General features: G+C 40.6%; 1 protein-coding gene and 1 long non-coding RNA gene across 14 annotated transcripts in view; one reads left to right on the forward strand and one right to left on the reverse strand.

Annotated features, from left to right (window-relative positions):
- LOC140641264 (uncharacterized) overlaps positions 1-13189 on the reverse strand; it is a 322998-nt gene extending 309809 nt beyond the window's left edge. For all 7 annotated transcript variants that reach the window (XR_012037805.1, XR_012037808.1, XR_012037807.1 and 4 more), the window contains exons 1-2: positions 12822-13189; positions 9531-9644 (exon numbers count right to left, since the gene is read on the reverse strand). This is a non-coding gene — a long non-coding RNA (uncharacterized lncRNA). The remainder of the gene's footprint in view (positions 1-9530; positions 9645-12821) is intronic.
- Positions 1-27042, forward strand: part of GRAMD2B (GRAM domain containing 2B) — a 110895-nt gene that overhangs the window by 26333 nt on the left and 57520 nt on the right. For 2 of the 7 annotated variants that reach the window (XM_072840820.1, XM_072840815.1), the window contains exon 1: positions 13310-13512. The exons of 3 other annotated variants lie outside the window; for them this stretch is intronic. In XM_072840820.1, coding sequence (XP_072696921.1) covers positions 13449-13512 — 64 coding nt within the window. In that variant the 5' untranslated portion in view covers positions 13310-13448. Of the gene's footprint in view, positions 1-13309; positions 13513-27042 lie in introns of those variants that run through there. 2 more of the 7 variants (XM_072840821.1, XM_072840816.1) reach the window with 2 other exon arrangements.

A 27042-nucleotide genomic window follows, 5' to 3' on the forward strand; every position in this document is an offset into this window, starting at 1 on the left:
AACATCTGAATGCATGTGCCCCTTCAAATTTGTATTTCTGTATCCTTTAGGTGAAAACCTAGTGGTACAATTGCTGGAATGTAGAGTAGTTCTGCTTTTAACTCTTTGAGGAATCTTCATACTATCTTCCAGAGTGGCTGTACTAGTTTGCATTCCCACCAATAGTGCAAGAGGGTTTCCCTTTCTCCAAATCCTCACCAATATCTGTTGTTTCTTGTGTTAATTTTAGCTATTCTGACAGGTGTGAGGTGATATCTTAATGTGGTCTTGATTTGTATTTCCTTTATGATGAATGATGCTGAGCATCTTTTCACGTGTCTTTTGTTTTCATGTTTCATGTCTTCGGAAAAATGTCTATTCATATCTTCTGCCTGTTTCTTAACTCAATTATTTGGTATTGGAGTATTTAGTTTGATAAGTTCTTTACAGATTCTGGATACTAACTCTTTATTAGATATGTCATTTGCAAATATCTTCTCTCATTCCCTAGGCTGCCCTCTAGTTTTGTTGTTTCCTTCACTGTGCAGAAGCTTTTTATCTTGATGACATCCCAATAGTTCACTTTTGCTTTTGTTTCTTGTGCCTCCAGTGACGTGTCTAGTGAGAAGCTGCTACAGCCAAGGTCAAAGAGGTTGTTACCTGTGTTCTCCTCTAGGGTTTTGATGGTTTTCTGTCTCACATTTGGGTCTTTCATCCATTTTGAGTTTATTTTTGTGTATGGCATAAGAACGAGGTCCAGTTTCATTCTTCTACATGTGGCTGTCCAGTTTTCCCAATACCATTTGTTGAAAAGACTGGCTTTTTCCATTGGCTTTTCTTTCTTGCTTTGTCGAAAATCAGTTGGCCATATAGTTGTGGGTCCATTTCTGGGCTTTATATTCTGTTCCATTGTGTCTGTTCCTCTGTGTCTGTTTTTGTGCCGGTACCATACAGTCTTGATTGCTACAGCTTTGTAACATAGCTGGAAGTCTAGAATCATGATGCCTCCAGCTTTGTTTTTCTTTTTCAGGATTGCTTTGGCTATTTGGAGTCTTTTGTTTTTTGTTTTTTGTTTTTTTTTTTTTAATTTTTTTTTTTAAATTTTTATTTATTTATGATAGTCACACAGAGAGAGAGAGAGAGGGAGGCAGAGACACAGGCAGAGGGAGAAGCAGGCTCCATGCACCGGGAGCCCGACGTGGGATTCGATCCCGGGTCTCCAGGATCGCGCCCTGGGCCAAAGGCAGGCGCCAAACCGCTGCGCCACCCAGGGATCCCTATTTGGAGTCTTTTGAAATGTCATACAAATTTTAGGATTGTTTGTTCTAGGTCTGTGAAAAATGTTGGTAATACTTTGATAGGGATTGCATTAAGTGTAGATTGCTTTGGGTAGTATGGATATTTTAATAATGTTTGTTATTCCAACCCATGAGCATGGGATGCTTTTCCATTTTTTTCATGTCCTCTTCAATTTCTTTTATAAATGTTCTATGGTTTTCACTGTACAGATCTTTTACCTCTTTGGTCAGGTTTATTCCTAGATATCTTACAGTTTTTGGTGCAATTATAAATGGGGTCGATTCCTTCATTTCTTTTTCTGCTGCTTCATTATTGTTGTACAAAATGCTACAGATTTCTGTACATTGATTTTATATAATGTGACTTTACTGAATTCACATATTAGTTCTAACAATGTTTTGGTGGAGTCTTTCAGGTTTTCTGCATAGAGTATCATGTTGTCTGCAGATAGAGTTTAACTTCTACCTTGCAATTTGGATACCTCATCTCTTTTTTTTGTCTGATTGCTGAGGCTAAGACTTCCAGTACTCTGTTAAATAGCAATGGTAATAGTGGATATTCTTGTCTTTCCTGACCTTGATGGAAAGGCTCTCAGTTTTCCCCATTGAGGATGATATTAGCTGTAGGTCTTTCCTATATGGCCTTTATGATGTTGAGGTATGTTTCATCTATCCTTATTTTGTTGAGGGTTTTTATGAAGAATGGATGCTGTATTTTGTCAAACAGTTTTTTGTATCCATTGAGAGGATTTTATGGTTCTTATCCTTTCTTTATTAATGTGGTATATCATGCTGATTGTTTGTGAATACTGAACCACCCAGGAATAAATCCCACTTAACTATGATGAGTAATTCTCTTAATGTGGGATGCTTGGGTGGCTCAGCTTGTAAGTTTCTAGGAATTTGTTCATTTCTTCCAGATTGTACAGTTTGCTGGCGTATAATTTTTCATAATATTCTCTTATAATTATATCCATTTCTGTGGTGTTGGTTGTGATCTCTTCTTTTTCATTCATAATTTTATTTATTTGGGTCCTTTCTCTTTTCTTTTTGATAAGTCTGGCCAGGAGTTTATCAATTTTATTAATTCTTTCAAAGAACCAGCTCTTAGTTTCATTGATCTGTTCTAATTCACTCTTGTTTGTTTCTATGTTGTTTATTTGTGCTCTACTCTTTATTGTTTCCTTTATGCTGGCTTTAGGTTCTTTTTCTAGTTGTTTTCTAACTGTGATAATTTGTAATGTTAGGCTGTTTGAGACTTTTCTTGCTTCTTGAGGTAGACCTGCATTGCAACATACTTTCCTCTTAGCACCACTTTTGCTGTATCCCAAAGGTTTTGGCCCGTCATGTTTTCATTTTTACTTGCTTCCATTTATTTTTTATTTCTTCATTTCCTGGTTCACCCATTCATTGTTTAATAGGATATTCTTTAACCACCATGTATTTGTGGTCTTTCCAAGTTTTTTCTTGTGGTTGACTTCAAGTTTCATAGTGCTATGATCTGAAAATATTTTTTGCATTTATTCTGGTAAATTTCAGGTCATTTAGTAATAGCTGGGAATTCAATGAGTGATGGAGGGTAGTCTGCTGGGCAGCAAGGCAACGAGTCCAAGAGTTTGGTTCATGTTTAATCTAAAAACCTGAGCTAATACACTATAGTCAAACTATAGATTGACTGTCAATAAGTTTTCCAAACAGGGACACCTTTAAAAGGGTACCGTATTGTAAATAAGCCATGATAGTGGGACCAAATTAGGACTCCCTCAAGCAAATGAGAATGTATGGTCACCCTAGTGATCATTAGTCTCCACTCCATCAGAGTTCATATAGATTACCTCTTAATTCCAATGACTTCTTTACTATGAAACTAAAGCTGTTATGGTGGCAAAGACATTTGAGAGAGGAAAAAACCCAGGACACATGAGAGATTACAGATGAGATCTAGTAAGCTAAACATATCAATGTCACTGATCTAAGGATGGAGCCTTAGCTCCTGATACAAAGCTATCAGTTCGAAGGAGGTTGAAGGCTCACAGGGGAATAGACGTTACATCTTCTACAGCTTTAGTAATGCGTTCTAGCAAGTGACATAATACTCTACACAGTGTGGGTTGTTAATAAATAATGAGGGGTGATGAGCTAAGGGAGGGCATTAGCCCATTTGTTAAAATATTATTCTGGCCAATAATAAATGTGATGATGATAATCAATAGTTTAAATGAATTGAGTGCTCACTACATACCTGGCATACTATACTAATTCTTTTACATCCATTAGCTTTTTAAATTCCCCAGTTATCCTATAACATAGATTCTACTGCTATCCCATTCCTCCCACCCCACCCCACCCCCCCACCCCCGCCTCCTCAGATGAAAAAATGGAGGTTTAGAAGACTTAAGCCAGGTGTCTAAGTTAGTCAAGAGCATATTAGGACTCTCAGATCAGTCTGAATCTCACACTTGGCCTCACCTCATCCCCGCCCCTCCCCTGCCAGGACTCTTTTGCCTGAGGACAATTTCCTGAAGGAGCTCCAATAGGGGGGTTGTTTACTGAAAGGACACTGTGGACAACTCCTCAGGCAGAAGGGGCAGAGGAGCACATACTGTAGGACCTCATGAGTAGTGCAACCGAGGGGCCAGGAATCAAGACCCCTGCCACCAGCTCTCATCTCCCATTTCTTTGTCATATCTACTACTAATTTATACATTTTCTCAAAATCTGGAGGCTTGGGATTCTATAGGATCAATCATTTCCAATGTCTGAATCTTCCTCTACTGTGTTTTACTAGACCTTATTATTTGCTTTTTTAGAAAAAGGAAGGATGAACTTTTATTTCTTTACTACTAAAGATAGAAGTTAAATTCTGATTTCAATCAGCTTGTGATCATAACACACAGGGAAACATTCTGCTTTCATCTGGTATGCTTTCCTAGGCAGAAGCCCCCACAAAGAAGCACAAGCCCTATAGGAAGGAGGTAAAGGCACTTCATTTCCCAAGTGAATAGATTTTAATAATTACTCTTGCCTCGTGAAATTTATTTAAAACTGTCATTTCACAACAGGTACTTCCCATATTTCTGTGTAAAAAGGTTTTTCCCCCCTTCACTCTTTTAGTCTCTATAAGACAGAAAGTGATATTTCCTTGAGGCCAGCATTCTGTTACTTCAGTGGTGTACTCCTTTCATAGATGCACACATTCCAGCACAAAGCACAGAGCCTCGACTAGAGCCCAGTTCTCCTGACTTCTAGCCTAGAGCCTTTTCAACAAGTTGTGTGGATGTCAAGGGTAGAGGGTAAGGTGGGGAGTGGGTATGTCTTGTGTGTAACCCAAAACAGAAGAACGTGAAGCATCCCATGGTCATCTCCTGCCCCTTTGTACCATTTGATATCCAAGTGTCTGGTCCAAATGTCTGGTTGTGGTATATTAATGTGATAGTTTTGACTCAAGTTCTGTGTATGTATATTTTGTAAATAGCTATTTACTCAACTCTTCCCCAGTGGACTATGAATTCACTTATAGCATGTAGGTGCTTATTCATTTTTACGTCTCCATCATGCAGAATACAGTTTGGCACATGAAAGGCACCAAAAAGTATTGGTTGGAAGGAAAGAAGAAAGGAAGGCAGGGAGGCAGGGAGGAAGGGCCACAGAATTTACTTCGAATGAAGGGTCTATTTATAAAATTCAAACAAAAGCAAAGTAAAGCTGTGGTTACTTGAGGGAAATAGAAAAACTTTATTTGCCTTAAGTGTTTTCTGCATTCACTCTTCCCCATTCCTCCTGTGTTATCTTTTTTGTTAAATAATTCTTTTAAAAAATATTTTATTATTTATTTATTTATTTATTTATTTATTTATTTATTTATTTATTTATTCATGAGAGACGCAAAGAAAGAGGCAGAGACATAGACAGAGGGAGAAGTAGGCTCCTCGCAGGGAGCCTGATGCAGGACTTGATCCCCGGACCCGGGATCACGCCCTGAGCCAAATGCAGACGCTCAACCACTGAGCCACCTAAGTGTCCCAATTTTTTTCTTTAAAGATTTTTATTTATCAAAAAAAAAAAAAAAACCTTTTTCTAAATTTACCAATTCGACAGAGAGAAAGAGAACACAAGCAGGGGGAGTGGAAGAGGGAGAGGGGGCAGCAGGCTGCCCACTGAGCAGGGAGCGCAATGGGGCTCGATCCTAGGACCGTTGGATCATGACCTGAGCCAAAGGCAGATGCTTAACGGGCTGAGCCCTGTTAAATAATTCTTAAAAAAGAAATACTATTAGAAAACAAATTGGTAGAAAAGATAACAAATTCTAATAGGAATTATCAAAAGGAATAATAAACATGAAAGTATGTAAAAAGGAATGAAAATCCAAAGAAAAAATAAAAAGTGTGCAATAAGTGATATAAAGAAAAAAAATGTAACATGCAGAAACTCCTTCCTAATTCAGTATTAGATGAATAATACTGAATAATTCAGTATTAACTGCTTCAAAACAGTGTATGAATTGCACTGCAGAGACCACATTGTCAGAAAATTTCACAGGGAGGAAAAGAGAGCACGCAAACCAAGGCACAAGGAAAGAGAAGGGCCAGTCCTCATAAGCATGGCAGGATCACTAGCTCTCAAAACAAGGAAAGGAAGTTATTGGATGGATATTTCTCTAGGAAAACATGAAAGATTCCCTATTTAAATCACTGCCTGTGTATTATAAACAGTGATTCTTGGATTTGCTTTGGAGCCAGACCATCTGGGAGTCACGGGACCTCTCTGACCTATTTGAAACACTTGTAGTCAACTAGCAGACAAGTGATAAGTAGAATGAGCTACTTTTCTTTTTTTAGTTGGAGGTCTGAGGCAAGGTGGGGGGAGGGGGGAATTTGAGTTAAATTTCTTTTTCATTCACTCTCTTTTTTCTTTGCAAATTATGAAAGAAAGAAAGAAAGAAAAGAAAGAAAGAAAGAAAGAAAGAAAGAGAGAGAGAGAGAGAGAAAGAGAGAGAGAAAGAGAGAAAGAGAGAAAGAGAGAAAGAAAGAAAGAAAGAAAGAAAGAAAGAAAGAAAGAAAGAAAAGACCAATGCTAGTCAGCTTTAGAACATCTCAGACCACCTAGAGTTCTAGAAGATTATGGTTGAGCAACAATGGTTGGAACAACCACCCAATGATTCCTTCATTAGATATATATTTATTGAGCATCTAATATAAACCAGGTACTATGGACAGAGTGGCAAACAATACACACAAGTCCCTTGTTTTGTGGAAGATTCCCATCTTATGGGAGAGGACAGATAATAAACAAATGGACAGAAAAGATAGTATCTCTCTGAGACCATGTCCTGCAAACCTTCTCTTCCCTCCTTTTATTCCAGGCACAGTAGAGAACAGGGGTCTTCTTGCTGAACGTTCCAAGCTCAGACTTGCCTCGACACCTTTACCCATGCTCTCCCCACTAGCTGCCAAGTTTTATACCCAGACTTCACAGGGCTCCCTCTTTCCCCTCCTTCAAATCTGACATGTCACCTCCCAAAGAAGTTTCCCCCATCTTCCTATGTAAAATAGGCCTCCCTCACTCACCATGGCTTTCTATTTTATTTTGTTTGCATCTCCCATTTGCTGAATCTGTGTTCTTTATGTGCTTATCCTTCTCATTTTCAGTTCCTCCCCTAGGATACGAGAACCATGAACACCATGCGTTTTGTCTGTTTTGTTCACTTGTATATCTCATGCATTTAGAACAGTGCTGTTAGACGTGCTCATTTATTCACATCCACAAAGTATCTAAAGTCAGAGAAACCCATCTATTATCTGCACTGTGGAAGGTGGTCTCCAGAGATGGTCCTCAGTGAACTGTACTCCTGGTATTTACACTTTGAATGTGGGCTGGCCTTGTGGCTCACCCTTGGCCAACAGAAAGCAGTAGAGGTGAAGCCACCTGATTTCCAAGGTTATCATATAAGAAGCCTTGCAGATTCCCTCTTACCATTATAGAACACATGCTCTGCAGGAAGTCAGCCACCAAGGAAAAAGTCTAAGTACACTGAGATGGCCATGCTGTAGGGAAGCCCAAGCTAGCCATGTGGTGGGCCATGGAGGGAAACAAAATGCTCAGCTAGTCCCCACCTGTTCTGGCCATCCCCGCTGAAGCATCAGACATGGGAGTGCACATGTAGCTCAACTGAGTCTCCAAATGGTGCTCCAACCCTGGGTGCCATCTGACAGTGGCTGCATGAGAGACCCATAGTAAGAACCATCCAGCTAAAAGCCCCATCAGGGATCCCTGGGTGGCGCAGCGGTTTAGCGCCTGCCTTTGGCCCAGGGCGCGATCCTGGAGACCCGGGATCAAATCCCACGTCGGGCTCCCGGTGCATGGAGCCTGCTTCTCCCTCTCTCTCTCTCTCTCTCTCTGTGACTATCATAAATAAAAAAAAATAAAAAAATAAAAGCCCCATCAATCCACCGTTCAATGAGCAGAAATAATACATTATTGTTTTAAGCCAGAAGCTTTGAAGTAGTTATGTAGCAATAGATAACTACAAAGTGCAGCCACCAAAAATAGCTCTAGATTCAAACATTTCTTTCCCCACAAACATTATGCATGTGTAAGGGCCCTTGGGCTTTCCCTCATACATTCTCCAGTAAGGTATGCGTCTCTGCCATTCACAAAGTTTCTTTTCCACTGTTCACTCTTCTACGCCCCTACACCCCACAGTGAGAGTCAGGAAAGGTGACTGCATCCTCATGGGATCGCTATAATCTTGGCCAAGTCCCTAAACCCTCTGAAGCTCAGGTTCCTCTCTGAAAAATGACTACAGATTTTAGAAAGAGATAGAGTAGAAGTGGTCTAGCCAAAGCAGGAGAGGCTGTGTATCTGAGTGGTGATAAGAGGTAGGCCAGGGTCAGGAGACCGAAGTGCAAACGCCAGCTCCTCCTCTGTCTAGTTCACAGTGGCCCTACTTCCCCAGAACCTAATGTAAAAACCATGATGCTGGATGGCCTCAGAGGCCTCCTTACTTCGCACGTGATCTGTTAACCATGCAGAAAATAGACATATACTTTAAAACTTCAGGATTGATTTTAATGTATTATTGATGTGGCATCATGTATTTTAATTTTTAAATAATACTGGACTGGGACAGTTTTTTTTTATTGTTTCTGCTTTCTCACAGAACCAGACTTACACTAATGTGTCCCAACTACCATCTACTGCTATACCATTATCATTTGTCCATTTCTCTAACCATGGTGCTAAGCTTCATTTGTGCTTCATCCCTAGAGAGAGGAAGAGGGTACTTCCAATTTCCCCATCTGCAGTATAACCTGAGTTGGGAAATACCGTTTTACAATCATTCTATTTTTTTAAATATTACTTTCAAAGGCCTATAGTAGGAGATTCCATGCCCTACTATAGATTCCCATTGCAATGTTTAATGGCTGTACCCATTAGAAAATTGCCCTTCACATCAGTATCACACAACGCTTCTCAACTTTCATTCTTAAAACTTTTTTTTAGCAGTCTTAAAATCAAACTCTTCGGTGTCACCACATGGCTCACTTCTGAACTCTCTGTGTTTCCCATTTTCTCCTTTGGATGTTGAAGTTAAACTGAAAATAGGAATGGTCTGAAAAAGAAAGAAAGAAAAAGAAAAAAAGAAAGAAAGAAAAAGAGAAAGAGAAAGAGAAGAGAAAGAAAGAGAAAGAAAGAAAGAAAGAGAAAGAGAAAGAGAAAGAGAAAGAGAAAGAGAGAAAGAAGGAAAGAAAGAAAAGAAAAGAAAGAAAGAAAGAAAGAAAGAAAGAAAGAAAGAAAGAAAGAAAGAAAGAAAGAAAGAAAAAGAAAAGAAAAGAAAAGAAAAGAAAGAAAGGGAAAGAAAGAAAACAGGAATGGTCTGATGAGTACTCATGAAATTTTTGACTTATGACACTGATACATTAAATATTATGTATTGTTAAATTATTACAGGTTATACCTTGATAAGAGCTCAACACCTCCATAAACAGATCATCAGACAACAGGCACAAAATCACAGGCATGTGATGATACTTTATGTGTACCTATATTGGCTAATAAATACATAGCCTGCCACGTATTATAAATTAGGTAATTACTTGACCATACATTGCAACATTATCTTCACTCAAATCTCCAAGCTCATATTTGAACTCTGCCCCTGAGACTATGGACAGATGCACAGTATATTTGATCAATGTGAAAAAGAGGCCAACTTTGATCAATATTCCAAACTGTTAAGCAGAAGTCTCCTACCTCCTGGAAGATGATGGATTAGGCATTTTCTACTGGACCTGGTGCAGTAACTGGAAAAAGTAACAGCTAGAACTCTTCCTTGATATTCGAAAGAAGAAATTATGTTCCCAGAGGCTAGGAGGAAGAAAGGTAAAGGGTCTTTTATTAGAGAAAATCAAAGAGCCCCCCCTAAAATATTTTGTAGATATAATCTCATGTCTCTATTTTGTCATACTACAGTGAGATTTCCTGTTTGCCACTGCTGCCTTTTAAATACTGTGTTCCCTTTTACTGTATAACAGCCCCATGAATAAATAATTAGGCAGCTGTTTGACAACAGCTTTTAAATGCAGGCAAATGTCACTATGTAAAGTACTGTAGTTTACTTGCTCTTTCCTAATTCCTCCCCACCCTAGGAAAGGACTATGTGCCACTTTCTTCACCTGCCCCTACACCCATACTCCTCTCCTCCTTTCTGACTTAAGACCATATTATTGTAAGTCCTCATCCCACACACTACAGAACAAGTTCCACGGCACTCATGTGCTCGTTAATTGAGCTGTAAGCCCATGCTGAGGAAGCTTTCAACACTTGGCCTTATTCATGCATCAAAAGAAGCTTAACTGAGGTTTCTCAAAAATGTCAAACATGTAACTACCATCTGACCAGCAATTCCACTCCTAGGTATTTCCTCAAAAGAATTCAAAGCAGGGACTTGAACAGGTATTTGTACATCAATGTTCACAGCAGCATCATTCAAAAGAGCCACAAGGCAGAAATAGCCCAAGTGTTCATCAACAGGTGAACAGATTAATAAATGTGGAATATTATGCAGCCCATAAAAAAAGAATGAAGCACTGAGTATGCTTGCTAGGATGGACCTTGGAAACATTATATGTAGTGATACAAGCCAGACACAGCAGGAAAGATATCATATGACTGCAATTACATGAAGTATCCAGAATAGACAAATTCATAGACACAGAAAGTAGAATGGAGGTTACCAGGGACAGGGAAGAGGGGAAGAGGGGTTATTATTAAATGGATATACAGTTGATATTGGGTATAACAAGAAGTTTTGGGCATAGACAGTCGTAATTGTTACACATATTGTGAGTATATTTAATGCCACTGAATTGTACATTTAACAATGGCTAAAATGATACATATTATCATTATACATATTATGTATATTTTACTGCAATAAAAAAAATACTTAGGGGCAAAAACTGAGCTCTCCTCTGAGCTGCAGCAGGGGCTGTTAAGAAGACACCAGAGATTTAGAGAGAGTCACTATGTAGAGTTTAGGAGGATGATAATGTCATTTATATTTCAGGCCCACACCTATCCACAGTAGGAGGGGTAGCTAGAGAAGGGATCTCGAGGCTGAAGGAGTAACATTCCCCGGAAAAGCCAGCTGTGGACACTGAAGAGACAGCTTGCAACCAGCTGGTCACCCAGAGCCTTCCCCGCCACACTCAGCCAGGCTTCCACAAAGGTCATTGGTCAGGAGCGCCCACCTCAAGTAGGGGGCATACTTGGTTGACCTTCTGACTTTAGGTTTCCCCTCAGGTAGTGATGTTAGGGTGGTGAGATCGAGCCCTGCCTCTGGCTCCATGCATTCCCTGTACTCTGTTTAAGATTCTTTCTCCCTCTTCTGCCCCTCCCATGCCTGCTCTCTCTCTCTCTCTTTCTAAAATATATAATTCTTTTTTATTCCAACTAGCATCTTCTTTTTTAATTTAAAGTTAATCGACATATAGTATATTATTGGTTTTAGAGGTAGAGTTTAGTAACTCATCAGTTGCATATAACACCCAGCTCATTACATCACATGCCCTCCTTAATGCCCATCACCCAGTTACCCCATACCTCCACCACCCCCTCCATCAACCGTCAATTTGTTTCCTAGAGTTAAGAGTCTCTTATGGTTTGTCTCCCTCTCTGATTTTGTCTTATTTTATTTTTCCTTCCCTTCCCCTGTGTTTACCTATGGTCATCTGTTTTGTCTCTTAAATTCCACATATGAGGTAAATCATATGCTATCTATTTTTCTATGACTTATTTCACTTAAAAGCCTCTAGTTCCATCCATGTCATTGCAAATGGCAAGATTTCATTCTTTTTGATGGCTGAGTAGTATTCTGGTATATATATATATATACACACACACACATCTTCTTTACGCATTCATTTATCAGTGGACATCTGGGCTCTTTCCATAGTTTGGCTCTTGTGGACATTGCTGCTATAAACATTGGGATGCAGGGCCCCAATAAAGTAATCTTTAAAAAAATAGAGAAGAGAGAGAGAGAGAGCATGACCAGGCAGCTCTCATGGAATTTACATAAACATTTTTCTTTTACTTTTCAAGCATCAGGAAAATCAATTCTGGAGCAAGTAGGCTACGAAAAGTTGCTTTTGTTCTTTCTGCCTAACCAATATAGCTAATTAATGGAGAGGGAAAAAGAAAACCCTGGAAGGGACTTAATCTGCAAATGTTTGCAGTTGTCTGAAAGGGTAGGTATTTTCTCTTACACACACCATGCATACACACCTATGCATACATAGTCTTTGTAATTATTTGTAATCTTTGTAATTCTTCTGAAATCTAAAAAATAATTTTAGGGCATCTGGTTGGCTCAGTGGTTGACAGTCTGCCTTTGGCTTAGGTCGTGACCCCAGGAGGTCCTGGGATTGGGAGCCTGCTTCTCTCTCTGCCTATGTCTCTGCCTCTCTCTCTGTGTGTCTCTCGGTAATAAATAAATAAATAAATAAATAAATAAATAAATAAATAAATAAAATCTTTTAAAAACAAAAGAAATAAAGTCCATTTTAAAAGAAAAATGAAGGACTTGCAGCCCCAGACAGAGCCCAGAGTTAGTGATTTTTTCCCCCAGTCATGTCACAGGCTACTGTTGCCACTTGTCATTGTTTTAAAGTAAATTTGGGCTCCCAGCAAATAGGTTTTACACTCCTCTTATTCTCAGCTACTCTGCTGAGAGGTAGGAAGCCCCCAACACATACTTTACTCGGTATAATAATGGCAAGTTTCGAACGACGCCGGCAACCTGGTAGCTCTCAGAAATCTGGGCGGTAGACGGAGGATGCTTCAAATGGAAAACTTTAGCCAGACTCGCTGAGTCCGAAAAGCGTGAGGAAGAGGTATGCAGCTCCCGGGCGGGGCGCCGTCAGAGGCGCAGCTGCCAAGCGCATTTTGGGGAGTGCCGCCCCCCCCCCCCACGCGCCCCTCCGCGAACCGGGAAGGGTTAACCGGACAACCGCGTCTCACCACCTCTGCCACTGAACCGACCTATTGTTGTTGAAGCCCCGACGGGAGCAGTCCCCAGTGAGGCAATATCCTGTTTGAATAATTCAGGCCGGGGCCCAGGCCAGCCCACGCGGCGCATCTGTGCGCGAGCGCCTCGCTCCATCCCCACCATTTCCTGTAGCTGCGGCCCGGCGGCTAGTTTTCCTTCCAAGCCCCTGGTGACACCCGGCTAGGGAAGAAGCCCACCTTGCCAGGGGCTGACTAAACCGACGGAGCCTAGTCGGGCAGCCGCTTCACCTGCGCGGCCGGTCGGCCCCCCGCCCCCCGAGCCAGACCAGTTCAACAGGTTTCCCTGCGCGCAGCCCGGGCCTCGCGCGTTGGGGCGGGAGGCGGCCGCGGGCCTCGGGCCCTCCCCGTCCCTCCCCGTCCCTCCCCTTCCCTCCCCGCCCCGCCCCGCCCCGCCGGCGCCGACCAATCGCGGGCGCCCGGACGTGTCCAGGTTGGCGGCCCCGCGGCGGCCCCGGAGGCCTGGATGCGCCGAGCGGCGGGGCGCGGGGAGGGCGCGGGGAGGGCGCGCTGCGCAGGGCCTGCGCCCCGGACGCCGCGAGCCGGGAGGGGACGCCTGAAGGTGCCCTCGGCGCGCGGCCCCGATGACCGAGCTACAGCAAGATGTGGAAGACACGAAGCCCGCCAAAGTGCTCGCGAAGAGGGAGAGCAGAGTTGGCTCCGCGCAGTAAGTGCCCCCGCGGGGACCCAGCCCCGGCGGCCGCGAGCGCGCGGCCCGGGCCTCTGCTCCGAGGGCAGCCAGACCGTGGACCCGCAGCCCTGCGGCTGGAACTCCGTCGGAGGCGCCGGCCCCCCCCCTTCCCTCGGGGGATGCCGTGTCAGAGGAGGCGGCACCGCGGCGCCTTCGGGATGCGCTTGCAGCCTGGCGGGCTTAGAGCGCGGGTAGAGGTTGATCCTCCCCGAGGGGAGGGCGCTGCGCGGCGGGCACGCGGGGCTCCGGGCCAGGTCAGGAAACGGCGCCGACACTGGTTTCTGTAGCCTCGTCCCCAAAGTGTGCGAAGTTGAAGTTGCCTCGGAGGTGTCACCTGCTCATGACCTCCGCAGTGATGTGTCTTGTCATTTGATTCGGATCCCCTGACTGCCCCCCCCCCCCCCCCGAGAGAGGAAAAGGAGTGGGAAACCTGAAATAAGCTTTACCTTTCCCCTCAAAGACTGTCTGATTCTGCTTGGGACCTTGACACAAACTTAAGCTGTTTGTTGGGAGAGAGAAGGTGGAGGAAGCGCAGTGAATATATAGTACTAGCAAACACTTCAGATATTGAGTGCTGACTGTCCTCTTAAAAGATTCATGTTCATAATAGGATTTGCACATTCCTAGGCCTATAAACTCTTCTGGTTTCAGAAAATGAAAACTAATATTTTGATCACAAGGGTTAGCTTACGGTTATAAAACTTATTTATTGCCCCCCCCCCGACTGCTTTTTTTAAAATCCAAAAGTATTATTTCCATGATGTTATTCCCAAACATCCTTTGAAAAAGGAAAAGTGTCTTTGAGTATTCGCTTCTTTTTTTATGTCACTGTAACTGTAAATGATACTAAAATAAATATATAAATAAGATGTTAAGGTAAATAAATAAGCCAGCTTTTTTGGTTGTTACCAACCCGTTGAGGTTACCTAAAAAAAATAGTTAAAATTCTGTCTCCTTCACTATTTCAGGATCTACTCATTTTTTTTTTTTTTTTTATCACACAGCCTGGTTCCACATAAAGACTTGTGTTTATAAAAGCATATTCCATCTGTGTATTGGAGTTTGGGCTAAAGTTGGGAAAGAATCCCTTTTATTAGCTGCTTTGATTTGTTGTTTCAAAGGCTTTGCAGTGTCTGCTTTCCTTGGCCAGCCTTTCTTCTGCCCCTCAAGCTTTGTCAACTTAAACTGATATCTTTTCCTCTGAAGTGATAGTAACAGAGGATTGAGGGAGGTATTTCTTGGTTTATGGAGATTTTTGTTTTGTTTTTTACAAAGTGGTAATTTCCAGGCCTGTCAAAGTCACTTCTGAGTCAATTGAAAACTTGAGGCAATCTCTACTTCTGAGCTTTCGAACTCTTGCTTTGGTAACAGATTAAGAGTAATTTTAAGAGGGAGGTAGACTCGTTATCAGTGTTATATGTGTTGTCATAATGGCGTGTTCGAAAGCATTCGAGGAGCAAAGTTTTTATTCTTAGAAACCCAGTCTAACTTCTCTGTTTTGGACTTTATAACGTAGATTGATTATCAATAAGCTCAGAGTCATTGGAGTCCGTGTGTCCCTATGGACATTTTCTTCTCAAGTGTCAGAATGGCTTGGCTCTTCCCATAGTCCTCATTACCTAGAAGGGGCATTAATTAGGTGGCTAATTAATAATAGCTGGCATTTACTGAGAATGCTCTGTGACAGGCATTGTGCTCAACACTTTGTGTTCAGTTTCATACAGAATGAGGCAGATATTGTCATCTCCATTTTACAAATAAGAATATGGAAGGTCTGAGAAGTTAAGCATCTGTGCAGAGACACAACACAGTTACTAGAGAACAGCTCAAATTTAAGACTTGAACGGCTTACCCTAGAGCCCACACTTGAACACTTTATCCGAACTTCTGTATTCCAGAATCTTTGATGGCCCTCCATGACCTACTCTCTCTCCTCTGCCAAGAATTTCAGACCTTTAATGATCTGAGTACATGTAGACCATTTCAACCTCATTCCTAATACTAGCACGCACATCTTTTATAGCTCAACAATCATGCTAGCAATCCTGTACTTAGGAGGTGATGATGCAGAAGAATAAGGAACAGGTGTGCCAGATGTACTGTCAAGTAAAGCTCCCTTCATGCCTTCTTGCCTCTATTCCTTTGCTCAAGCAATTCCCCCTCTTCTTTGTTTCAGTATACTTCTACAGATGAACTCAAAATGTCCTTCTTCTAAAGCCTATCCTTGTCACTGACCATACTTAGCTCTTTCTTATCTGGGCTCACGTTGCATATATGGGATCAAGCCCAGAGAATTTAGCTGTCCCTATTATTGCTGTTAATTAACAGCTAATGTTTATTGAACATTTATTATGTACAAAGTACTGTTTTAAGTTGTTAACAGATATTAAATTACAGATCAGCCCAGGGTATATTAGTTAACCTTAAGTCGATTGCAAACTCTGATCACATTTTTTCTTACTGAATTTCTCAGAGGGCCCAACGAATAATCTCTTCTGATAATTATCTATTACTGAGCTAGGGAGGCTGAGACCTCAGCCCCCTAATTAAGGTAAATAATATACTTGTAACTGACATTCAGCTTGACTATCTCAGGGGAAATCCTGCCCTTTAAAAAAAATTTTTTTTCCCTTTTAAAATTTTTAAATCAAATTTTCTATCAGTAGCAGTTAGAATTTGTAGGTACGTTAACTTGCCCGAGAGCTGTAGCTTAGTTATCCTTCTTTGTGTTAGCAGTGAGGCTGCATATTTATTCATCACCAAAATGCATATTTGATTTAAAAATGCCCCCTCTCAAAAAAAAAAAAATGCCCCCTCTCTTATCAAGAATTGTTCATTTAGCTGCATTATTTCCTTGAGAGCCTAGTTTTTTCCTTTCAGTACTTTTTTCATTCTGAATGTTATTTTCCTAACATATAGACATTTCTAACCTAACTTCTTTGACACACATTTTATGAGATACACTTATTTCAGAAACTCTTTTGTGGATCTGATTTATTAATGGCTAAGTTATTTTCAATGAATTACAAAAAATATCTAAAACGACTGATATATTCCTGGGCAAAAGTTATCTTGATTCATATTTTAAATAATGAATTATACAGCAGATGTAACATATTTATAATGCAATTTTAATTTTTAACATACTTTAATAATTTGGGACATAAGAATTACAGAGATTTATTCAACTCAATGTACATGGAGAAAGAGAGGATGGATATGGACAACGTAAATATTCACCTTAAATGGAAACTCTTGTATTTTTAGCAAGAAGTAATAATGATTTTAGGGACATATTTGACATTGGTGAATTCAAGTAAAAATAAGTGACCTGCGGTGAAAGCATTTATCATGCAAACAGAATAAGGTTTAAGTTGGGAATTGATCTTGCACTGGAACTAAGAGGAGCGAAGACATAAAATGTGAGGATAGCTTGATTTCTTACTGCTTGCTTAATTCCAAACTTCAGATGCTCATTTAGAAAGAAAATCTCCATATTATATATTACTTACATGTTATCTATCTTTGTGTGTGTGTACACACTTTTCTAAAATTCTAACTTCCAAGTCACCAGCTGACGGGTTACCTGGTGTACTTTTTTTTTTTTTTTTTAAGATTTTATTTATTTATTCATGAGAGACACAGGCAGAGGGAAAGCAAGCTCCATGCAGGGAGCCCGACGTAGGACTCAATCCCGGGTCTCCAGGATCACACCCTGGGCCAAAGGTGGCGCTAAACTGCTGAGCCACCCGGGCTGCCCCTGGTGTACTTTTTAATATAAACTTTGAAATGGGAAGAAAAAATTATAACCTTAGGAACTATTAAAATTTTATTAAACTGAAACAATGGAGGAGTTTGACAGGACAGAGAAAAATTAAACAGTGTGCCTCTCTAAAATGTTTTTGAAAAGGAGTTTAATGAATAAAATTAGTCCTCTGGCTAGAGGGGTACTATCATAGGAAATCACTGATTTATCACAGTAGTTCATGAAGATGTTAAGAATGCAGGCTCTAGGGCGTGTAGGTAGGTAGGTAGCTGGGTCAGTTAAGCATTTGCCTTCAGCTCAGGTCATGATCCCGTGTCACCTCCCTGCTCAGAGGGGAGTCTGCTTCTCCCTCTCCTTCCCCCTGCTCATGCTTTCTCTCTCTCACTCTCTCAAATAAATAAATCTTTAAAAAAAAAAAAAAAAAAAGAATCCTGGGGTGCCTGAGTGGCTCAGCTGGTTAAGCATCTGCCTTCAGCTCAGGTCATGATCCCAGCCAGGGTCCTGGGTTCCTGCTCAACGAAGAGTCTGCTTCTCCCTCTCCCTCTCCTTCTGCCCTTCCCCCTGTTCATGCTCTCTGTCTCCCAAATAAATAAAATCTTTTAAAAAAAATATAATAGGGGCACCTAGGTGGCTCAGTGGTTGGATATTGCCTTTGGCTCAGGTAGTGATCCCGGAGTCCTGGGATCAAGTCCCGCTTCGGGCTCCCTGCAGAGAGCTTATTTCTCCCTCTGCCTATGTCTCTGCCTCTCTCTGAGTGTCTCTAATGATTAAATAAATAAAATCTTTAAAAAATTTTTAAATAAACTTAAAAAGAATCCTAGTGCAATGCACACATATATCACAATTTTTAAAAGAAATTTTAAGTGATTAAAAAAAACAAACACCAGAAGCCCTAGGAAATGATGATTTGAAATCTGACTTCCATGTCTCCTGAAGTGTGATCCTGGCCAGTTACTTAGCACCCTAAATCTCCCTTTCATTATCTGTAAAGGGGAATACTTAAGTCAGCTGTTTTGTAGATGTTTGCTTTCAAGTTTAAATGAGAAAGGTAAGAAATTCAGTTCACCTGGTGTCTGACATTGTGAGCTCTGTCTTCGCTGCTGAGTCTGGGACATGCTTGGGGTAGAGGTGGGAGGATGACATAAAAGGTCATTAAATTAGTCCAGATTCAACAGGCCTAACTCTGACAGTCACATGCCCCTGTATTATATTCAGGGAGCCTCTGTTACATCAGCGGGACCTTGAAGACCCTCGGGATAGCACTGGAGCATTTCCATGAAACCAACATGGAACCTTGATTTTTAGTTTATGCTAAGAGGCTCTCCTCTCATAACTGTCTAGTGACCTACCAGCTTATTTAAGTATTGCTTACTGATTTGGTGTTATCCCATCTGTTGTCCAGTACTGTTATCTATGAGCCATTTATTTTCATATCCTGCTTCCTGGCACTGAACTTTTATCTCGTGGCTTCTCATCTTTATTTATTTTTTTAAAAGATTTTATTTATTTATTCATGAGAGACACAGAAGGAGAGAGAGGCAGAGACACAGGCAGAGGGAGAAGCAGGCTCCATGAAGGGAGCCCGATGTGGGACTCGATCCCGGGTCTCCAGGATCACTCCCCGGGCTGAAGGCGGCTAAACCGCTGAGCCACCCAGGCTGCCCGCTTCTCATCTTTGGACTGCCTGTGGTTTTCCATTTGCTCTCCTCCAGTAGAACTCTCCCTCACCATCTTTCTAATTCTTTAAATGCTCAGCTCTAGGCATCTCACACATTTTCCAGTGGTGTAAAGCAGAGGTTCTAGAGAGAGACCCCTCCACAACCACCCTAATGACTGTTCTTTCTCCTTAAAGGAAAATGGGTGTTTTTATCTCAACCTAAATTTCATTATTTACTCCCATAAGAGAAGTAGAACCAACTTATACTGCATTCGGTAAGGGAAACTAATTCATATGCTGTCATTGGTCACTCCATGTCCCATTTAGAATGGGACATGATGTCTCTAGAGGCAGATTATTTTTAACAGGTTTATTGAGATAGGTATTGCATATCAAAATTTACCCATTCAGTAATTTACAATTCAGTAATTTTACTGAATTTACAATAAGATTCCCTTAGGCCCATTTATATTTAATCCCCATTCCTAACTAGCACTTGTCTACTTTCTGTTTCTACAAATTTGCCTTTTCAGGGCATTTCATATAAATGGGATCATATAATATATGGTTTCTTGTATCTGGCTTCTTTCACTCAACATCACATTTTTGAGGTTCATCTGTGAAGTGACATAGGTCAGCAGTTCGTTCCTTTCTATTGCTGCATAGTATTCCACTATATGGATATACCACATTTTGGTCTTTCTCTTAATTTGTTCATGAGCATTTGGGTTGTCTCCACTTGTTGGTTATGATGAATAATGCTATACATATATGCATGCAAATCTTTGTGTAGACAGATGCTGTTCTCTTGAGTATATACCTACAGGTGGAATTGCTGGGTCATATTGTAATTCTGTGTTTACCTTTTGGAGGAACTGGCAGACTTTTTCCAAAGCCGCTATACCATTTGAGGTTTCTTCGAGCAATGCATGAGGGCCCGTGGTGTATGTAGATTTCAGAGAAAATGCCTTCACAGTGCAGGGAAACAGACTGTAAGCACTGTAAAGGTAGATCAGTGGCTTACACCTGTGACATAATGAATATCTGTTGACTGCCGACTAAGCGACGTTCATACTTAGGACATTGAAAACGCCTCCAAATTGCGACGTTATCAAAGATGTTAACAGATGTTACAATGTTAACAAAGATAACTCCGGATGTCATACTTAGGTACATTTTTTACAGCCTCTTAAAATTTTGCATGTAACGTTTATCTCTGTTTTTTATGACCGAATAATACAAAGAAGACATTTAAAAATTGGACCATAATCTCCCCCATTTGTGTTGACATGTTTTAAAGCAGTATGTGTATAAGGTTAGAAAAATAAAACAATGAAAGCTATGTACAAAATGAAAAGGGAGAGCTTTCTTCCTGTCTCCCACGTGACATTTCCTTTTCTCAAAGGTAACCACTTGCTAAGGTTTTTGTTTTGTTCTTATGCTGTTGTCATGTAAGGCCAGAATCAAGTTGTTTTTTGGTTTGATTTGTCTTAGCATATCCACCTCCCAGTACGCGTCTAAGTAAGTTGGACTTGGTGAAATGAAAGACCACGTGAGGATTAAGTGTGATCATACAGTACTTGGGCTGCCTACCATAGGAGAGCTCAGTGAATGGCAGACGGTGTTCTCATAAAGCACTGTTTTCTCAAACTTCCCTACAAAATAGTTTCCTACCAATAAAGTGGCCTCCTTGGTTTTAGGAATGAAGGATGAATTAACCCATGAGAACACAATTTTCTTATGTGGACCTTAGCAAAGTGGTGTAAAGTGGAGGGTCTGATTTCTGACTGAGCCATCCTCAAGTTATCTACTCCTTTTCTTATCTCTTCTATTTCCCTCTCTTAAATGAAGAACTCTAGACAGGCTTCTGATCAGATGAGGTAGCAATACCTGTGCCACTGTGTAAACAACTGGATGGAGGTTACAGTAGTGATGGGATGTGTTTAAGAAAGAAGAGGTGGAGCAGATGGTGGAGATAATGAAGTAAGGAGATGGGGAGAGAAGAAAGTTAGAAAAACTCAGGAGGGATATTGAGTTATTTTGAAAAAAGAAAGAAAAAATGCTTATTTGCCTTAATGTGTGTGATCTTCCACTTGTGTCCTGGCAGATGTTTCTCCTCTTCTCTCCATATGTTCTTCTGCATCCTGTTGGTGAAGTCTCTGGTGCTGCTAGGGGTAACTGATATTCCTTTTCTTCCCTCATGGAAATCCTGATCTGTATATAAATATTGGTATTCTCTTAAGTCCATATATATCAGGTTTATGATTATATCCATATTTGTTATCTTCTGGGTTTTTCAAATTATATCTTCCATCTTATGCAGTGAGTTGAAAACTGGGAAGAACCTTACAATTATGCTAAAATTTGTGTCATTTATTATTAAGGATTATTACCTGAAGACAGTGATCTTGTGATCCTACAGATTATTTGAAACCCCTTGGGACGCCTGGGTGGCTCAGTGGTTGAGTGCCTGCCTTTGGCCTAGAATGTGATCCTGGAGTCCCGGGAACGAGTCCCACATCAGGCTCCCGGCATGGAGCCTGCTTCTCCCTCTGCCTGTGTCTCTACCTCTCTCTCTCTCTCTCTCTCTCTCTCTCTCTCTCTCTCTCTGTTTCTCATGAATAAATAAATAAATAAAATCTTTAAAAAAATTATTTTGAAACCCCTACTGTGTACTGCTATAAAGGCTGTATTGTGAATTGAGTTGCTGTATATCATCAGTGGTGAAAAACTAATTCATCATGAGAACTTTTATTATCACTATATTGTTTTTATAATTCATTGGAAAATAGCACCTCATTTGATCCTAACAACTTAAATATACTACATAACATATAGTGTGGTCTTCTGAGAGCATATAGGAATCATCAAGAATATTATCCTTTCCTCTCATAATAAAGTATATAAAGTTGGACTAGTTTTGACATGAAATTGATAGATTTCTTACACTTGTTCTTGATTTGATAAGAATCTTTCCAAAAACTTTTGCAAAGAATCATGACACCTTTGTTGAAATCAAATACAAAAATCACAAAACATCAGACCTTTCATCGGTACCTGAAATGAAAGAATAACTAATGGCATATGAGCTAGGAGAAAGGCAATATTTAACAACTGATAATGACCAGAGAGATTTGCTCATGTCCTCCACTGACAATGAGTAAGTAGTTCTGTGTATTGGGCACTGTGTTGGGTGTCATGGCAGTCACTACAATGAAGAACATAAGGCCTTTACCTATAAGGAAAATAAGAACGGAGGAAAGGAATATTGTAAGGTTTGATCTTTTTTCAAAGAAGAGATGAGGTAGCTTCAGAAAATACATTAAAGCTTAGATGAGATGAGGTGATATTGTTTTTTGCTAGACACTATTCAGAGTGCTTTTACATATATAATATAATGAAGTAGGCACCATTATTAATCACATTTTATGCAGAATAGAGACTCAGGGACTTGCCCAAGAACATAATAGCTGTGGAAGTATTGAAGCCAAAATTCGAATGCCCAAGCAGTCTAATCTGAACCAGCAGCCTAAGTTCGTTTATTTACACAGCGTCACTAGATTTAGGGAGAATAAAGATACAGAAGGCAGAGTACCTTCCATGAAGAGTCTGTGCATCTTGTAACTATGGTAAGTCCATTTTCTCAACTATAAATCCAAGATTCCTTTCCATTCAACACTTCTAACGTTGAAAGGATTTCTAATGTTATGCAGAGGACAGAGGGAGCATCTTTAGCTAATTCTTGGGCACTGGGACTTTCTGTGTGGGTGGTCAGACAGGTAGCACTCTGACACCTCTGCTCAGACCTGACCATAGGGACCTTGGTGGTTGCAGTTTCAGCTTTGTACTGTGATGTGTGTAACTTTCATAGATTCCAGTTTTTAAAAACCACAGTGGGGTTCTTTTTGCATAAGCACAGAGTGTTTCTACAAAGTAATGTGACTGCTTTGTTTTAAAAACATGTGAATGTTGTCTCTTTAAAAGTAGTCACCAAAGGAACTCAAGAACTTTTCCAAAAATGCTGCAATTGCACAAAATCTTTTTGAAACTCTTCTTGCAGAGTTACTTTCAAAGCCTGGAGCCCATTCTTTGAATAGTCATAAGGTTGGCAAATCCTTGTCCTTTGAGAATGAGTTCAATTTCTGGAAACAACCTGAAGCCAAATGTGCTGAATAAAGTGGATAAGAATAATTTAAATATGTTTATACTACTTTTGGATAGGATCATTTTTGATCCCAAAACAAGGTGTGACTATAAAATAATAAGACCAAGTTTCTAGTGATACTTAAAACTAGTTTCTACATTTCCAAATTCAAGTTATTACTTTGTAACTTCATTATGAAAACAGGAAAATGTTATAGTTATTATTCTATCCTAAAATCATTTTTCAGTGTTTATAATATATCCAGGTAGGTGTTAGATATATCATAAGCATTGAGAAAATACATTGAGTATGCAGATAATAACATGTGATATCTGTTTGTTGAAGTGTATTCCCAGTGTATTAGGGAAAACAATTTGTGAAAAACTTTGCCTGAGTTTAGACAGTGAAATAAGTGAAGTTCAGCTGTCACAATCTTCCTGTTATTATTATCTCATCCTTTATTACGCATTAAGGAAATTTGTATGCTAATTACATTTTTTTCAAGCCCTATCAGAGCTTTACTCTAGGTGGACTTTTTTCACCCATGCGGCATCACTCCTGTGACTTTTCCATAGGATGGCTATCAATAATCAGCATGAAGCTTTCCATTTTTCTCTAAGTGTCACCTGTTAGTTAATATCTGTGAGATGATGGGTGTACTACCTGTTAAGTCCTAGAGCCTTCTTAAAGACAAGCGTATTTTCTTATTTCTGATTTTTGGTCCAAATGGATTTATTACCATAGCAGTTTTATCTGAGATCTGATATTTATGCTATAGTCTTTGGTAACTTGTATGTGCTATGTCTCTGCTCTTCTATAATCCACTAGAACTCAACAAACATGTCCCTACCACTTATGCTCTGCTGGGCATACAAGGCTAAATGACATGTGTGCCATGCCTGTAGAAGCTCACAGTCTGGGGAGGAGAGAGTGGGGTATGGGCGCACACTCATAACGAATACCATGTGACGAAAATTTCACAGTAGTCATCTGCTGCTAAGGGGAAGAGAGATGTAGACAATTTGTTTTCCTTGAGGTGAGCTGAGGTAAGAAGTGATGTTTAAGTGTGGTTGAGGGGCAAGAAGGAATTTGGCCTCAGATGAAGGGAGAAAACTATTCTAGGCAGAAGGAAGAACAGAGATAGGTTGCTTGAGAGTTCAAAATCATAGTTTTGACACATATATAAAGGGCTCCTGTGGCTCAACTGGCAGGAGCCGGGAGAACTAGGGAGACTGGATTGGGGTCAGACCTGGAGCCCCCATTTAGAATGCGCTTCCTTGCTTCGCTTTCTTCACTTCCGGCTTTGGCTCTCCTACTGATTCTTTGGAACTTTAGGGAAGTCATTCATTCTGGTCTTCACTTCCCTCCTTTGTAAAGAAAGAGGGCTGAATGACCTGATTTGTTAGACTCCTTCCAACCTGAAGAGTAAGAGTCTTTGAAGAAACTGTCCTACTTCTCTACACTCTTCTGTAGCCTTTGTGTAATAAATTCTGTCAGACTGAACAAACCTAGGAAAGCTTTTTGAATACGAATACATTCCTTGCTTTCTGACTTGGTTTTGGCCTGTTATTACAGACTGAACAAACCTAGGAAAGCTTTTTGAATACGAATACATTCTTTGCTTTATGACTTGGTTTTGGCCTGTTATTTTTTTTTCTTTCATTCCCTAGGTAAACTTATGTCTGGTTAAGGCAGTATTGCCACTGGGAACATACCTAAACTGTCATTCATGTTGCATTTGGACATCCCTGCTTTGCCCTTTGGCTGCAGCTGAGAGGGTCACAGTGCTTACTGGACCAGTCATAGTAGAAATATCTACCAAAGGAACTTCATGTCAAACCTATAACACAAATGGAGACCAAACTTCTTGTCAGTAGAATTGCAAGCTTCTGTCCCTAGTTCAGGTCTGAAAATAATGATATATCGCACCCGAAGACAGATGACAATTTAAGGTTCAAAGACTTTTTTGCTCTGAAATGAAGTTGGGGCATATTTGCTGATCACTTCAACTTAATCATTATAGAATTTTAAAGTGCTTTATATTCTTTTTTTTTTTTTTTTTAAGATTTTTAAAATGTATTTATGAGAGACACAGGGAAGCAGAGACATAGGCAGAGGGAGAAGCAGGCTCCCTGTGGGGAACTCAATGTGGGACTTGATCCCAGGACCCCCAGGGATCATGATCTGAGCCAATAACAGACACTCAACACTGAGCCACCCAGGTGCCCCTAAAGCACTTTATATTCTTTAAGGACTCTTAATTACACCAGTAGTTGAACTTAACACACATATTCTGAGGGCTCACTATTGCTAGGTACTATACTGTCTACCCTGCAAGTAAAATAGCCAGTTTTTTAACCATTAGAATGGATTTACTCAGGAACAGCAGAGAAACTGCAATCTGGGACAGGCAAGCTATAGCAAAAGCCGCAGGCAAGTACAGAGAACAAAGGAAAGGAACATTCCTTTACAAAGGAAAAGGGGGAGTTGGGTGGTGCTGTCATAAACAAAAAGGCCATTGGTGTAAACTGGGAATTTGAAATATAGTGGCTTCTCATTGGCTGATTGGTGGCAGGCTCTGATTGATTGAGCTGTTGCCAGGTAAGGAGAAAATCTTCCTTCCTTCCACTGTGATAGTAAAGCAGGCTTTTTCCTTTTGGGAACGCAAGGTCTATCTCTCTCAGTTGGGTCTGCAGAGTGGGGCAACTAGTGGTTCAACTTTGAGTTCCCTGCCTTCTGGCCTCCTGACTTGATTTTCCATGAAGTTTCCTTTATTTGGTTTCAGAGTACCATGTTATAAGGATTTTAGGTTGTATTAGACTTGGATCCTGCCCTCTAGACCAGATTTCACTATAACTTGAACACTATCTTTTTTTTTAATTTTTTATTTATTTATGATAGTCACAGAGAGAGAGAGAGAGAGAGAGAGAGAGAGAGAGAGAGGCAGAGACACAGGCAGAGGGAGAAGCAGGCTGCATGCACCAGGAGCCCGACGTGGGATTCGATCCCGGGTCTCCAGAATCGCGCCCTGGGCCAAAGGCAGGCGCTAAACCGCTGCACCACCCAGGGATCACCACTTGAACACTATCTTAATATAACATTAAATATGAATTTCAATCTGTTGTGATAAATAAGAATATGTACAAGTTATTTTTAAGAGAATAGCAGAGGAGAAAGTAGCTCAGTGTGGACTCTGAGTAAGTAATCATGAGAATGGTTGGGATTTTCCAATGGAGAGAAGAGTAGAATCCCAAAGAGAAAGCCTTAGGAATAATTTTATGTTAGAATGAAGGACAAAAGAAGAGGCCCTAAAGGTGATGGAAAATAAGTGGCATAGCAGAACACAAAACAGTAATAAAATTAAATGCATGGAATAGAATCATGAAAAACATATCAAGAGAAGGAGACTCTCCGAGATAGCAGGAGCATTTAGCAACACAGAGACCCCTGGAGAACTCTGCCAGAGTAATTTTGGTGGAGCATTGGAAATGGAGGTCAGATTGTAGTGATTCGGGTTAATGGGAAATGAAGAAGCAGACACTGCACGGGTAGGCTTTAGCTTCAAGAGTCCACAGAGAAATGAAGGGAAGAGGGGTGCCTGGGTGGCTCAGTTGGTTAAGCATCTGCCTTAAGCTCAGGTCATGATCTCAGGCTCTGAGGATGGAGCCTCACATCGGGCTCCCTGCTCAGTGGTGAACCTGATTCTCCCTCTTCCTCCTTCTCCCTACTCCCCCCACTTGTGCTATCTCAGTTGCGATCTCTGTCTCTCTCAAATAAATAAAATCTTAAAAAGAAGAAAAGAAGTGAAGGAAAGAGAGGGAGGTAACTAGAGGAAGTGAGGTCAAAGGGAGATGTGTTGTTGTTGTTTTTAATTTAAATTCTAGTTAATAGGGATGCCTGGGTGGCTCAGCGGTTGAGCATCTGTCTTTGGCTTGGTGT

This window comes from Canis lupus, chromosome 10 (assembly GCF_048164855.1).
Source record: "Canis lupus baileyi chromosome 10, mCanLup2.hap1, whole genome shotgun sequence".
Classification (NCBI taxonomy): Eukaryota; Metazoa; Chordata; class Mammalia; order Carnivora; family Canidae; genus Canis; species Canis lupus.